At 42.1% G+C, this 14,993-nt stretch overlaps 1 protein-coding gene across 6 annotated transcripts in view; it reads right to left on the bottom strand.

Moving 5' to 3' along the window:
- The window catches only part of FRMD4A (FERM domain containing 4A), a 351,201-nt gene that overhangs the window by 44,826 nt on the left and 291,382 nt on the right, over window positions 1-14,993 (bottom strand). For all 6 annotated transcript variants that reach the window (XM_052681194.1, XM_052681195.1, XM_052681193.1 and 3 more), the window contains exons 9-11: window positions 10,386-10,451; window positions 10,140-10,197; window positions 8,583-8,669 (exon numbers count right to left, since the gene is read on the bottom strand). In XM_052681194.1, coding sequence (XP_052537154.1) covers window positions 8,583-8,669; window positions 10,140-10,197; window positions 10,386-10,451 — 211 coding nt within the window. The remainder of the gene's footprint in view (window positions 1-8,582; window positions 8,670-10,139; window positions 10,198-10,385; window positions 10,452-14,993) is intronic.

Genomic DNA, 14,993 nt, shown 5'->3' with positions numbered 1-14,993 from the left:
AGACAATTCCCTATTAAATTTCAAAGTGGTTTACTGGCTCAGAGAGACAGTAAAGCATCAGCTCACAGAGGGAAGAGCTGTCATTTGGACAAAACATTATTTGTCTACATAATGTAACTCAATATTTGTGTCTATAACTGTATACAGACTGGGAAACCAGATTTTGGGTTTATATACATGACTGAATCCATCTTCAGCACACATATATTTGTCATACTGTTAGGTACTGCATGGCTGTCAACATTCTGGGTGCCTGTAAAATTCTAAATCAATATATTATTTCTGATTTTTATTTTAAATTTTCTCCTTTTTCTCCTCTACAAGCAAATCAAAGTGACACTTTCTGCACTGAAGATTCTGAGTATTCTGAGTATTACACAAAGGATGCCCAAGCTATAGCAGCTGTGGCTTGCTATGATTCATACCACCAGAAACCATTCCTGCCGTTTTGTTTCCTGAAGATCCTCTTGCCTTCTGTCATGGCACGACTAAAGCACATCTATCTTGAGACCAAAATACAGGAACTCCCATCCCATGCCCAGTCATGGTGATGCACATGCCTGTCGGGTTGTGTGACTGAAAACATGCCTGTGACACAGGGTGTCTGTAAATAGGGTCGCACAACATGCATGCAGCTGTGGGTTGCAATGCACAATCTTCTGAGCCTACTGCACAGGCCACTCATTTAAAGATGCCTCATATTCATAGCCAATTAATAGCTGGACCCTTGCTTGGCTTCACCTGGTACTAAAAATACCCAGGCTTTTGCGGCGACAAGTCCTGGGGATGGTGGGGTGCATGAGAAGCCTGCTACCACTTCAAAGCCAAGCACATGTGCTCGAGGAAGTTTCAGTCTTGCTCCAAATCTCCACCCTAAATCCAGAGTGCTGAAGTCCAATTTGTTTCACTCTGTGCCGTCAGAGTGATTTGTCTTTGCATCTTGTTGAAATTCCTGCTGTGTGCTGCAGAATCATTCCAGACTTGGCTGCTGCTTTTAAAGAGAATTACCCTTTTAAGACCCAAATACAACACAGCACTTAGAGTAAGTGAGTTTTATTTTGATGGCACTACTCCTATATTTAATGGTAGTCGTGGGCTTGACTTGGCTGCATCAAGGGATAGGACGTCATGCTGTAGTCTGCAATGAATGTAGATTCTTGCAGAGAATCCTGGGGCTTTATGCCTGACAGTATCACCACTGCATACGTATAATGAACCACCCAAAATAACGCTGGCCTCCTTACAAGATAGTTGTGCCCTAGACTATGTATTAGTGTTTATAGGTATTATACATGACCAAGCTACTTGTTTACTTAGATAGTAGACACTGAACGTGACTATTCTGATCAGTTAAAACATTCTAAAAAGTTGCTTTCCCTACATAGTCTCTTTAGTTGTCTGCGATGAGCCCTGTTTGGGAGAGACACTGAACCAAGCTTTTATTACCTTATAAGTGGTGATGATGACCTGTTAATTCATTGAGATTGAACCATGACAGAGTCCATGCAGACAAACTCTTCCCATCTTGTTCTGATCTGTGAAGCCATTATCTTGTTCCACAACATTATTGTGTAGTTTAATAGAGGTTTCTTTCTGTTTTATGTGGCTGTGATTTATGCAGCCTGCACCCATACTCAGCTACTACAGTTGTGCCAGTGTTGCTTACTGTGGACCAGATGGTGAATGAGTTTGAGCATTGATCAATGTTAAAAGTGACTGCTTTCTTTTTGGCTGAGTTACACTGAGCTGCGATCCTTTCTCTGGGCAGTTTCTTTCCTGGCCACACAATTAGACCAGCGTGACCGAGGAAGAGGAGGAAGTGAACAGCGGTAGCAGGACTGGGATAGGGTAGGAGAGCGAAGGCCACTTAAGCTAGTGCTGCTGCCAGAAGAAATACTCAATGACTGAAAGCCTAGTGGTATGTCTGACCAAACCCTGTGGAAGCCTTCTGCCTCAGGGACAAAATCCTGCTTTCCAGCCCAGTGTGCTCTGATCTGATCTATTCGTCTCCTGTTCACGACTTTCTGGCACAGTGGGGCGCAGCGGCCAGGCTGAGGCAGGTGCTGAGGCAGGAAGAAAAGGTGGGGACAGGAAGGAAAAAGAAGAGCCTGGTGCTGAATGGTAGACACTCCAAATTGAGACAAGCAGCAGCAAAAAAGGTGCTCCAGAGAAAATGGTTTCCTGCATGACAGGTATGGGATTAGTCTTTTTTAGCAAGGGAAGGTTTTAAACTATCACTGCTCTTCAGTGGTCACAGGTCTGAATCTTACATAAGGAAATGGGGTGAACAGCCTCTTCCACGAGAAGAAAGAGCAGGGTAAGGAACTTCACTTTATATATGTCTCCCTCTCCAGTGCACCACATTTCCAAACACTAAACCAAGACTGAATTACTGCGCTATAAAATGAGTTGAACCCGCCATGACCTGAAGACTGGTTCAGTTTACGGCCAAGTCCATAATCCAAAAAGCATGAAGGATCAGCAAAGGGAAGAGAAATAAAAGTGTTGAGCAGCAAGAGTCAGCAGGTAGTCCTTAACAGTCAGCTAATCACAGTGAATAATGTATTACAGCAATGCCACTGAGACTCCACTAGCTTTTATAAACCAGTATTTCCTGGAAATGTTTTCTGCTCCTCTTGTATCATTTGTAAACCTGAAGTCTTTTATCCCTGTCTGCAATGCAAAGATGTTTCCAAAGGTCTCAGGAAATGATGCTGTTCCAAGAACAGCCCGATTGTGTCTGACTGCATCAGATGCTGGATGCTCTCGAGAAAGGCCAGCCTTGGCTGAATAAATGCTGTGGCTGAGTGGTGCGGCACTGGGAGGAGTGTTATGCATGCTCCATACCTCTGACAACTGAAACCATCTTGCTGCCAAATCAAACACCCTTCATGAACGTGAGAGCTTGTGACACCTCCTGAAAGCCTGTCTGAATATAACTGATTCTGTGTTGTAACTATGGATGTTTCCCAGACATTCTTTAAGTCTTATCTTTAACATTTCTATGCTCTTGATCTCTAATGTATGTGTGTGAACTGGGCTTCCTTTAAACCATTTGAAAATCATGTTCCTTTTGCCTTTTTTACTGTTCTGATGTTCTTCTGTGATCAGTCAGGATAGAGACCAATTTGTCAGCTTCCTCTTCTCCAGCATTCATTACTTTCTATAAATTTCACATCAATCCCTACTTTATGCTTTTTTAAGTTTCTGGTCTGTATTCCTTCACCACAGGAAGCACAAGTTTAACCACTCCATCAATGCAATTACTGACTTGACAATACTTCATTCTGCCCTAAAGCAGAGAAGATCGCTGTTTGTTCTGCAGTAAAAAAAGCTCTTAATTAGCTCATCGCTCCTCCTGTGTAAATATCCCATTTTGCCTCTGGAATTGGGAAACTTCACTCTATCCCTTGCTGTTTGGAAGAGGCCAGGTGACATCACACAGCAATCTTTCACGAAATTAATAAACTGATTGCTTCATTCCTGCTGTTGATAAGCAGGTGATTTCTCTCTGATCAGACTCTTAGAGCTACTGATTTTACCTGTGCTTTGTGTTTCTTGGCAGTAGGGGTCCAACTCAGTTCTTTTTGCATGTGTAAATTGGAAGTCAAGCTGTTAGCATTGCTTTGGACTTCCAATATTACTACATATTAAATCCTTCTGTAATGAGAGTCCATAGAGCTTTGTGGTGGTATTACAAACAGAATATAGTATTTTCATAGCATGTTTTATTTGATCTCAGAGAAAGGATAACACTGGGAAGAAATGGCAGAAATGGATGTTTAGCTGCTATGGAAAATCTTTCTCAAGCTACATTCACATCTGAATTTTGGGATGTCCCATATGTTTTCTTGTTTCCAAAACTATTTATTCTTCTTGGGCTCTCTTTAGTCAACTGGAGAATGAGAACACTGGTAATGTTTATGCGCCTGAGAAAAAAGGCTCACCCTAAGTTTCATAATCACTGTCTTTCTGTGAAAGAAAACTGGGTAACACCAAATAGTGGTATTTCTTGCAAAGCAACCAAACAGTATCAGACCTTCTTTAAGGTCATTTTATTTTTGGTGATAGGTTAAACAATTTCTGTGCCTGTTTACTGGCCATAGGGAAGTCCTTTGGCTGACTTTGTTACTTTTTAATTCTTCAGCTTGGAGTTAATTGCTTACTGTTAAGCTGTGTGCACTGAAAGATGCCTTCAGGCTCTTAAATCAGTGGGAATATCTCACTAGAACAACAGAGACATGCCTAGTGCTGCTACAACTGCATGAGCATGCAGATCTCTCAGCTCCAGGCTACACTGCTTCGGCTTCATGCATGGGTCCCTTCAGATAGAGTGGAGTTACATCCCTACCCACTGGTTAAAATGAATGAATACTATACAGGGACAATATAGAGGGACTGCAGTGTCCTGCTCTTTCCAACTGCTCTGCATAACACAGAGAGACAAACAAATTATGTCTGGTCTTGGTGATGACAGCCTCAGGAGTAACTGATAAAGCAGTGCAGGCATGTCCTTTCTGAAGAGCTGGCTCCAAAGAGCATGCTTTGGTTCACCATGAATTATGGAAGGTACATCTTGACCTAAGATGCTGTGTAGAACCCAGCAGGGCAGTGACTCCTTTTTGCTGTGCATGTCAAGTCCTGAAGGGCCTTTTCTCTTCGCAAGGAAGAGTATGTAGAAGATAAGTCTTTATGACATAGAGGTAGATGGATTCTGCCCATCTGGAAGCTGTGCATTGCTGTTACAAAAATGAAAAAAGTTCTATAAGCTGTTAGTAAATTTCCAGCATGCCTCAGCATACTGCAGGACATGCAGGACAGTACCGAGTAGCACATTCTCTAGCAGAATAGCAGCCATCTTTCCGTAGTTGATATTCTCTTCTTTTTCAGCTGTTATGATGAGTTTTGTGAGGTCTACTTAAATGAGGCTGAAACTTTTGCATTTATTTAATACCTAAGAATGAACTTCAAATCAAATCTCTGTTTGAACAGGTTACCTAGCAAGGTTGTGATGCCCCCTCCCTGGAGGTGTTAAAGGCCAGGCTGGATGGGACTTTGAGCAACCTGATCTAGAGGGATGTGTCTCTGCCTCCCCCTCTGTGGGGGTTGGAACTATATATATATATATAAAGGTCCCTTCCAAACCAAACCATTCTATGATTGTATGATATTCAAGAAGCCTTTGGTAGTACTTACTGAGTCTGAGCTAGTCCCTGAACATATAGGAGAAAAACAGAAGGGAGAATGATTGGCCTCAGAGTGATGGCTTTGGTTAGTTTTGGGGCTTCCACAGAATGAAAGCGTAGGCAGGAGGAAACAAAAATAGAAGCACAGAGTCACACTAGGCTCTGTGGCCCAGCACAAGCTGCATTCCAGTTTAATAGCCCCACATTCCTGACTGAACCACCTCTGACCAGGTGCCAGATACCCATCTCAACTGCACCCCGGGTAATGCTAGAAGACTTATGCCTGAGTGAGAATACTGGGAGCAATATCAGGTTCTGGCCCAACGTCAGCCCCAATTCTCCTCTCTGGATTCGTCCAACTTGCTGACAAACCTATTTAGCTTTCTAGAGACACATGGCTGATTTACTCCAGCAGTTTAATAACAACGTGCTTTTGACTGACTGCTAATGGGATCGCCTGGGATAGGCCCAGCTGCGTAGTGTGGGTTACAGTTCTACTTGCAAACACAGTAAGCTTGAAAATCTGTCTAGGATGACATAAGAGGAAAACATTACAATCTCTCCTATAAGACGAGCAAAGTTTTTTATATGCATTTAAAACAAATGTCTTGGTTTCAGCTGGTTTCTTGCTACAGTTTTCTGCTTGTGCTTCTTTTAGGAGATTTATTTTTGCACTGCTTTTTTTCAGCTTGTTTCTGGTGTTGGCAATGTGTAGGACAAAATAATAAATATCAGAAAAGACATAATCTCTTCCCTCCTCCCCTCTAATTTTACTTTGCAGAAAGCTCATCAATGATTACCCCTCCCCTTTCCACAGCAGACTTGAACCACTTCTTGCTGCTACAATGACAGGAGCCAGATCCTATGGTAGGCTCCCAGATACCAGGGTTATCAAATGCAATTTTGCAATCTAATTAGAAAAGAATTAAACATTGCATCTCACTGAGGCAGTTGGATTGCTCTTGCCAGAAGGATTTTACTACATGTGGAGAGTAAAAAGTCTTTTTACTTGGTCCACACAGAGTAAAAGCAGACTAGAGAGAAATAACAAAGCCTCAGTCGCTCTGTTCATGTCCTATCCCTTATATAGGCTGTGCATTTTGGAATAGCGTTGCCAACAGATGGGGTCTGCAAGTATCACATCGCAGAGAAATGCTCCTCTAGGCTGCCTTTTCACTGATGCCATCTCTGGATTGTGGCAATGGACAAATTCTAGCCTGGAAATTCCTACTCTCTCCTCCCACCCAACTTACTCTGCAATATTTTTGACCACTTCTCCTCAGCCACAAGAGTTCCCTGGTTTGTTCATAAGGCAGAATTATTCTTTGGAGTCTCCTGGATTGCATACATAATCTGCTTAGATTAAAAATAAATTCCCATTGAAGAGAAAACTATTTTTTAGGGATATGGTTGGACAAGAAGAGCAGGAGATGCCTACAGTCCTTCTGATTCAAGAGGCAATTGTCAGAGGTGGAGACAGGTTAACAGACAGGCCAGCCAAAATGCTTTCAAGCTCTAAAACCAATGCTTCAGACCATTACCATGAAAAGGTGAGAAGAAAGTAGAGGAACCAAGTAAGGAGACTTGACTCTTCTAGTAGGAATAGTTGTACCCTCTCATGCACAGTATGTGACCTCCTTTCTTCTTTGTCCTCCACTAACCATTTCTTACTATCACGGCTGATAAAAATTGCTATAGCTTCTGAATGGTTGAGTCCTCTCATAGCAAGGTACTATTTTCTTCCTAAGAAATGTTTCTGTCACTGTGATTGACTTCTGAAGGCATGTTTTAAGGTCATGTTTTCCCTGGGGAGCTGGCACTGTTGGAGATATGTGGGTACAAACACCCAGCCTAGGCATGTTTTGAACTATCATGTGTAAGTATGGCTTGCCCTGAAGGTAGTGACTGATCCTAAACAGATAAGTCTTTTAGAGCACAGCTGCTCTGTGAAGACCCCCTTGCTTTCCTCATCCTCATTAGCATCTTCATTGAATAAAAAACCCAGTGAACGGCCTTCAGTGGATAAAAGGCTAATCTATAACCTCTTGCTTCCTCCTTAGCAGTTCTGTCTTCTACCAACAGCTTGATTCTAGTTTATTTTAATAGAAGATGCTATCTAAAGTCCAGGTGTTTTATAGCTTGAATGTGTTTGGAGGAGGCAGAAAAAAGGAAGCGGCACACTTTGGCAACAGAGACAAGGCAAAGAGAAATGCAGTGTGTTATTTCAGCTTGGAAGCATTTGCACCCACAGGAGAGCTGCCTAGCTGCTCCAAATCATCCATCCATTTCTGCACAGTAGAATCATAGAATCATAGAACCACCAAGGTTGGAAAAGACCTAAAAGATCATCCAGTCCAACCGTTCACCTATTCCCAATAGCTCCTACTAAACCATGTCCCTCAACACAACATCCAGTCTTTCCTTGTAGCCTGCAAAGAAGCCTCAGACCTTGTTTCCTGACGTCTCCATGGGTTTGCAGTACATGAAGTACTGTTGCTAACAGACTGTACATATCAGCCTGCAGGGCACATGCTCAGAGATGAGCTTTGTTTTTTGTTTTGGACTGCATCCTAGGGAGCAGTATCAGAACATATGAGCCTACTTGGTAGGATGAGCTCACAGGATCAGAACCTTTCTCCTCTCAAATGAAAAGGATATTTGTTAGCTGGATTTCTCAGCTGCATTTTGGAAGGACTGAGACAAATCCTGTTTTTCAGATACACTGAAAGTCTCACAAAAAGATAGCAGTAAAAAGATCAGAACAGCTGATTGTCAATGCTTAAGCTCTAATTTTATGATCAGATCTTTGCATGCCACGCCTTACTTTGTGAGTGGTCACAATGTAAAGTTCCTAAACAAATGAGATGCTGGGCTGAAACTTCCTAATGCATTTTCTTTAAGCATGTGATAAAAATGTTCTCCCCCTCAGTTTGGTATTAACTCTTCATTTTTAGAATGCTACTCTGGAGAAAATGATGCAGTATTTTCTTTTTGTAAGGCATGGAAGAAGCTTTGCTGCCTCTTCTCTCCTCTCCCTTTCTGATAATTTATGGCCTGACAACAGACTATGAAGGGTCAGCTGAGCACCTTCAATCCCATCACAGCCATTGAAAAGTCTTCAGCACCTCCAATTTATGTCCTATGAACCATGCTATATAGAAGCATGAGGAACAAAGTTTATGTGTTGCTTATTTTCCCCCCATACTGCAACATTTAATAAATTAAGAGCTACTTTTGTTCATTAATTCTCTGCAGACATTCAGACACATTTGGGAGAAATTTCACATCCTTCAAAATCACATGAATCAGTGCCAACATTTGATACACATCACACCCTTAAATCAAGCTATAACATGACAGGCAAGCCTGGACCTTGACAGAAAAGCAAACACTTACCTTTCTTGGTTTCACTTTGTCGTGGTAGTCATATTGAAAAATCCCCTTATAGCTAAGTCCTAACCACCATGGAATTCCCTGCTTGTCCTGAAAGAAAAAAAAAACAGAAAGAGTTAAATTGAATGGGAGGGGAAAATTGTAGAGATTTCCTGTGTTCAAGGTAAAGATTTGTTTCTAAGCAATGTCTTTGAATGTCATGGGTGCCATTAAATTGCCCATCTGAATTTCCTCAAGTCACTAAACTCTTTGGTGTTAAGAAGAGATCTGTTTCACTTTTAGCTGTAATGTATAAAACCATTTAGAATGCATCATCTGCAATCAAGTTACTCAAAATGATGCCAAGCGAGGTTTGACATTGGTCCCTTGTGTAGTGGTACATCCTCTTTCTCTGCCCTTTAAATTATTCAGTCCAAACACTCAGAAATCAGAGAGGAAGGAAAGAGAATCACCCAGCTGACTTGAATTATGTGGAGGGATTTTAGCATTAATCTTGAAAATGCAGCAGTAATGGGATCTGAGAGCTACAAAGTGATAAGGTCTGACAGTCTTGGACCCAACTGCTTTGTGTCTGAGCGTGCAATAAAATGTCCTCATGCAGTAATGGCTGATATCTGATACCAGCCTCTGCAATTTACTGGACTGGAGTCCTCAATGAAATTACATCTGTTGTTAATGTGATAGAGCAAGGCAGAGTAAAACCAGCAAAACCAAAACCCCTACATCAGGCAGAAGCAAAAGCTATTATATTGCCTCACTGCTGCTCACTGGCACAGACTGATCTTGCAGAGTTCACTGGAACAGATCTCAAGTGTTAGCAGGCTAGAACATGCAGCCTAATCCATCCAATCTTTCTTGGACTGGAATACTCAAGAGATCTCAATGCAAAAGCATGAGATTGGAAAATTTGGTGATAAATCACTAAACAGAAAAAATAAGGAATTTCATGAATACCTGCATGAAATTGTCACAGTAAGAAGTGGAGAATGGTGTGTGTGTGAGTGTGTGTGTGGTGGAAAGTGCCATGTCTAGAGTATGCACCAGTGATTTGGCATTAATATTTGGCATCTTTATGCACTATATCTGTATCCATCTATATGAATCTCAAATGAAAGTAGTTGCAGTCTGCAGATCATGGCTGACCCTAGTTAGTTGCTCATTCATCTGCAGGCTAGGAAAAACCCAATCTCCTGGAACTACTACAAGGAGTGAAGCACTGACTTTGCCAGCAAAATGCCTGGCTTGTTCCTTTGGTGCTGGTTCACTGTTTTCACCAGAGCTTGCCACTGTATGTGGCCTGAATATCTCTAGGCTAACTTCTCTAGCACAGCCAAAGGACTTTGTCAGTTTTATCTTGAAGAACAGCATTTTCCTCTTTGGGGCTGTATTTACCAAACATTCACTACACTGTTGAAATAAATTTATTCTACCACAGGAAATGAAACAAGACTTCAGTAATAGTGCATTGTACTCTGAAAGCAGTACAGTTATTTTCCCCTCTCCTCCTACCTCTCCAAAATCAGTATAATTCAGTAAATAACCCTTTTTTGTAGCACATACCTTTACTGCGTAATAATGCACTCCATATGTTGGGAGGGATTCTACAATACTCATATAACTGAAAAACAACACATAAGAGAATAACACTGAGAGGATGATCTAAAAAGAAACGCTTAAAAATATAATAAGTACATACATAAAGCATTAGATAAGATGGGAGACATAGCTACGTATTAGATTTACAGTCCAGTATAAATATTTCCTGATAAAACAAAGGTCACCAGAAGTTGCTTTTATTTCACTTACTTCACAATTGCTTGACCTCTTGTCTGGCCATTCAGTTTCTTGTAGTGTTCAATGACTCTGTCCTCGCTGGAAAAGAAGAAATGAGATGTTGTATTTAATGGCAATATCTTGACCAAGAAGCATGCAAAAAGAGTAATAAATGCTCTGTTAGCACAGCTACCAACAAGAGAATTAAAAGATGCCAAGTAAAAATGTTAGATGATGGAATTTGATATCACTCAGGTAAACCAAGGGGAGCTCACAGGCTGAGAATAAAACTGGATTGCTAAGAGTTGGTTTTCTGGAATAACCCTTTTTAACTCACAAACACCTACAGACTTTTCCCCCTCCACAATACTTTCCTTACATACAATGGTGCCTATGATGTTACACTGTGTGTATCAATGCTGCTAAAGCTTCATTTTCTTTCCAAGAGCACCAAGCGTACTCAGCTAGCAAAGCTCCCTGAAATTAGTGGCCACTAAGAGCCCTAAAACTCACAGATGATTACTCCTCACTGCAACTGCACAAAACTATGTGCAAGAGCACTAGAAGCATTCTTGGAGTCATCTATCTCAGCAAGGAGTTAAATTCCCAGTATACACAGAGGCTATGTATTTAACAGCAGGTTAAACAGTGTCAGAGAATGTGTCCTAGTCACTCAAAGTTGAGTCCCTTTGTTGTTGAAGTATTGATGTGCCTTTGCATATTTCTGGGTTATACTAACTTGCAATTCCTCAGGCAACACTTGGTCATGCACTGGGAGTTAGCACCAGCCAGGGCCTATTCCTAGTGCTGCTTTGGAAAGTAAGAGATTTTCATGGTTTACAATGTTCCAGTCAGTGGCCCTCAATGTCAGACAACAGTTCTAGGCACATTTGATGAAGGCACGTTAGACATTCACCTCTACACAACGGAGATGCAGCATCTGAGACTACATCAACATGATCCAAAGAACAGACTGTCAAACATCCCCAGTTTCAGTTTTAAAGAATCTTCCATTTCTCTGGTAAATGGGTTGCAGGAGAGCACAGAACCGGAGCTATTTGATGTGTACAATCAGGTGTCCTAGCAAGGTCACAGCATGGCAAAGCATAAATCAGTGATCTCCTTTCAAAGGTTCACAGTGCATTCTGATTTCAGCAGCATTCCTCTTGATCTGCAGCACATCACAGCCTACAGACTTGGTACTTTCATGCTGGTCTGACTTTGGTTCTTTAACTTCCAGCAATGTAATGCCCACAGGACAGGCTTTGCTGCATTTCTATAGCAGAATACTCAAGATTTCATGTTTAAATCCAATCTCTTGCTCTTTATGTTGTAACTCCAAGTCTGTTGTGTCTCCTAGAGGTACATTACAAACATTATCAGTCTAAGAGGAAACCTGAACTCCTTCCCCACCTAGTACTGCATAAGCTTGCAGTTGTACCAAGTGTCTGTCTAATGTTATCATGCCACACATGGTTTAGGTTATTGTGAACTGAAATTGCTCCTTCTCTGCATTTTCTTTATCTAGCTGAACATTTAAAGGCAGCCATGTGGTTGTCCACGACATGATAATCTTTTTCCAGGCAGAAGTGAAGCTTTTTTATTTCTGGACAGTATGAAGGAGCACAGCAAGGTAAGGTAGATGACCTTGCTGTAACTGCTCAGATGCGCTCATGGTGCCATTTGTGGAAAAATGCAAGTTGTTTCACTGAGCATAGCCCACCTAATATGGCTACATCTTCCCACTGCTGCCTTCCCCATATGCATGCTTGTGCCAGGAACATCTGTCTGGGGCCAGTGTCTCTGCCAAAAAGAAGTTCCCCTGTCCATGCAGGGCCCACCTCTGCTGACACCATTCACAATGCCCTCAGTGATGTTACAGGCCGTGGCCATGCACATCCTCCTGTGATACACAGGATGCTGATCTGTGATGTCACAAGGAGGACATTCCACACTGTGACACGACAAACAGGATGTTCTGTGCACAGATGGGGAGTGGGGCCCTGGCACAGGGGAGCTGAGGACTGTGTGTCTGTCCCTAGTAAAGCCAGGAAGAAGGCAGAGAAACGAAAACACCGGCGCAGACACCAAAGAGTGATTCAGAGGAGGCAGTCTGTCGGTTCATCCGCAGGGCCAGCTGCTCTCCCACAAGCCTGGCATTTGTCACAGTAACTGCTTTCCTCACTCACCAACTCATCCAGTGAAAATAAAAGGGGTCTTACTGGGGCAGGGTGAAGAGATGTCCCACCAGCGCACCACAGCACATCAGAGGGTGCTGATGGAGTCAGTGACAAATTACATGGGTAAAGCAATGGTCATCTCTCCCATTAAATCCCTCAGAATGATTTTAATGCTTAGAAAATAACTGTAATGAAATTCAATGGTTATAAAACCATATGCAGCCCATGGATCTCAGCAAGTACCGTGGATGTATGGGTGTGCATATGAAGGCAAAACTTAGCTCGCCTGCTATGATTATCATAAACAGGATTACTTTTGGAGCAATAACTGAATTACAAGAGTGCTCAGTACTGGAAGATCTCCATCATTCTTAATTAAAAAGATGGACAAGGAGAGCTTACAACCCTTTGAAATTATCTTTTAAACCCTTGATTGCACACGGATGCAATTGCTCTGTCCCACACAGGAATAAATGAGGAATGACTTCTCAAAAACTAGTGGAGTTTCTCCAGCAAAAAATGCTCATAGCTTTGGTTTCCATTCTGCACATTTTAAGGTATAGATTGAGCTCTAATATTAGTGCCATTCAAGGAACAGATAAATGCACCTGCCTGCTGGTTGCCTAATGTGGTTCTGGCTGTGCACTGCTTTCTTACAAATTATTATTATGACAGATATATTCCTGTACCACATCCCTAGGGTATGGAAGCCAAGTGATGGCCCATTTCCTTAAAAGGATAGACTGGATGCCAAGGAGCCTTCTTGAACAGCATAACTTATGTTCTCAAACCATACTAAAAGATGTGGGATAGTCCTCAGTTTTCCTCAAGAAATACAGGCAACACTCTCCATGCCTCCATTGCCCTCTTAAAATACTGAATATGTTCCTTTATAACATTTTGAGACCTGCAGATGGTAAGTGCAAGAAAAATATCAGTCTTGGTTCTGCTTTCTTTTGGATAAAAAATAAAGCTTGAATTATCAAGGCATTAATAGGACTTACTGCCTTTCACCTTTCTGTAACACTGGGCTAGTCACACGGTGGGAAGAGGTATTCCAGAGCACAGTTCATCCAGTCTGTTTGGGTGGTTTCCCTGGGAGGATATTATTGTTGCTTCTCTCCACTGGCAGTAAAGGGAGCTGAGGGCCCCTAGTTCAGGTGGAGATGTCTGCATTGAAGCAATGTTGACGACCAGATGAATCCCACCCTAGCTGCCTGATACTGGCTTCTCAAATAGTTCTTTGGACTCTTTATTCATTCACACAGCCCCGCAAGGAGGATCATTCAGCACAGAGGTCACTTTCTGCCTCCTACTCTGGGATGGAGGTGTAAGCCCAGTATGTGCCAGGGAAAACAAGCAAAATCATTCACGGGTCAGAAGGAGGATCAGCAGAGCTTAAAGACCTTCTCCCTTGTCATTTCAGCTGTTCTCCAAGCAGCTGCCATGCTGTTATTGACAGCTGGGAGAGTGCTAGGACACTGCCTGGACCACCAGCTGATGTCTCCTCTTGCCCAGCTCTGGCTTGTTGCTGTGTCAGCAACACAGAAACTCATTCATAGTTAATATGGAGACATGGGGGCAGCTGAAGCGCTACTGTCTGTCTGCCAGATCATAAAATGTTCCCCCCAGAGCTGCAAAAATTAATACTTGGATGATGTCCTGTAGCAAATAACTCATAAAGATCTGAAGAATTACCAATAAATCCCTCCTGTCACAGCAGTCTACAGAACTGAACAGGCAATTTGCAAGCAAATGTGGGGCCCGATTTTCTTATTACCAGATTCATTTTTTCAAAGGCATTTGTTTCTCCACTCTATACCCAGCAAATTGAGCTGTTTTAAATAGCTATCCATGCACTGCTGCACCCTTCTGTATTCTGTTCCCAGCCTGATTTGTCAGTTTTGATGATATTCTCAAATTTGCTAACATCGTCTCTATTTGCAGTGATCCAAATGATCAAATACTGCCCCACTGAAGCCAGCAGAGCATCTCACAGGCCATGAGGACAAATAGGAGGATCAGAGCCTGTGGTCTGTTGTGTATTAAGAGAAACTGAATTGTGGTTTTCAGTCAGTATCTTCAGAGTTGGATTTTCTGCCAATGCTGATGCTTTTGATTGCTAAAAACAACTTGCATGCAAACTCTGTTGGAACCTGGGAGAAGTCTGGCTTCCCTGTAGTTCATTAGAAATCCCATTCTGGCACCTACTTTTGTGCTATTACCTCGGATCCTTGTATTCTTTTGGTAACCTAGTCCTGTGCTGGCTTGCTGGGGAGGATCTAGATTAAGACAAAATGCAATGACAATGAAAGTGAACTAACAAATAATCTCCAGTGTCCAGTGATTATTTTTGAGTCTAAAATAATAAATACTATCAGTTGTTTCCATGCATGGACAAGAGAAATCAAAATTCAAGGCCTCAGTTCTTGGACTGTGTGAGAGGACTAGAAACTCAATT

This window comes from Tympanuchus pallidicinctus, unplaced genomic scaffold (assembly GCF_026119805.1).
Source record: "Tympanuchus pallidicinctus isolate F22 unplaced genomic scaffold, pur_lepc_1.0 scaffold19, whole genome shotgun sequence".
In the NCBI taxonomy this organism is placed as follows: domain Eukaryota; kingdom Metazoa; phylum Chordata; class Aves; order Galliformes; family Phasianidae; genus Tympanuchus; species Tympanuchus pallidicinctus.
Note: the sequence above shows the minus strand (reverse complement) of the source record. Positions and strands in the feature narration are given on the sequence as shown.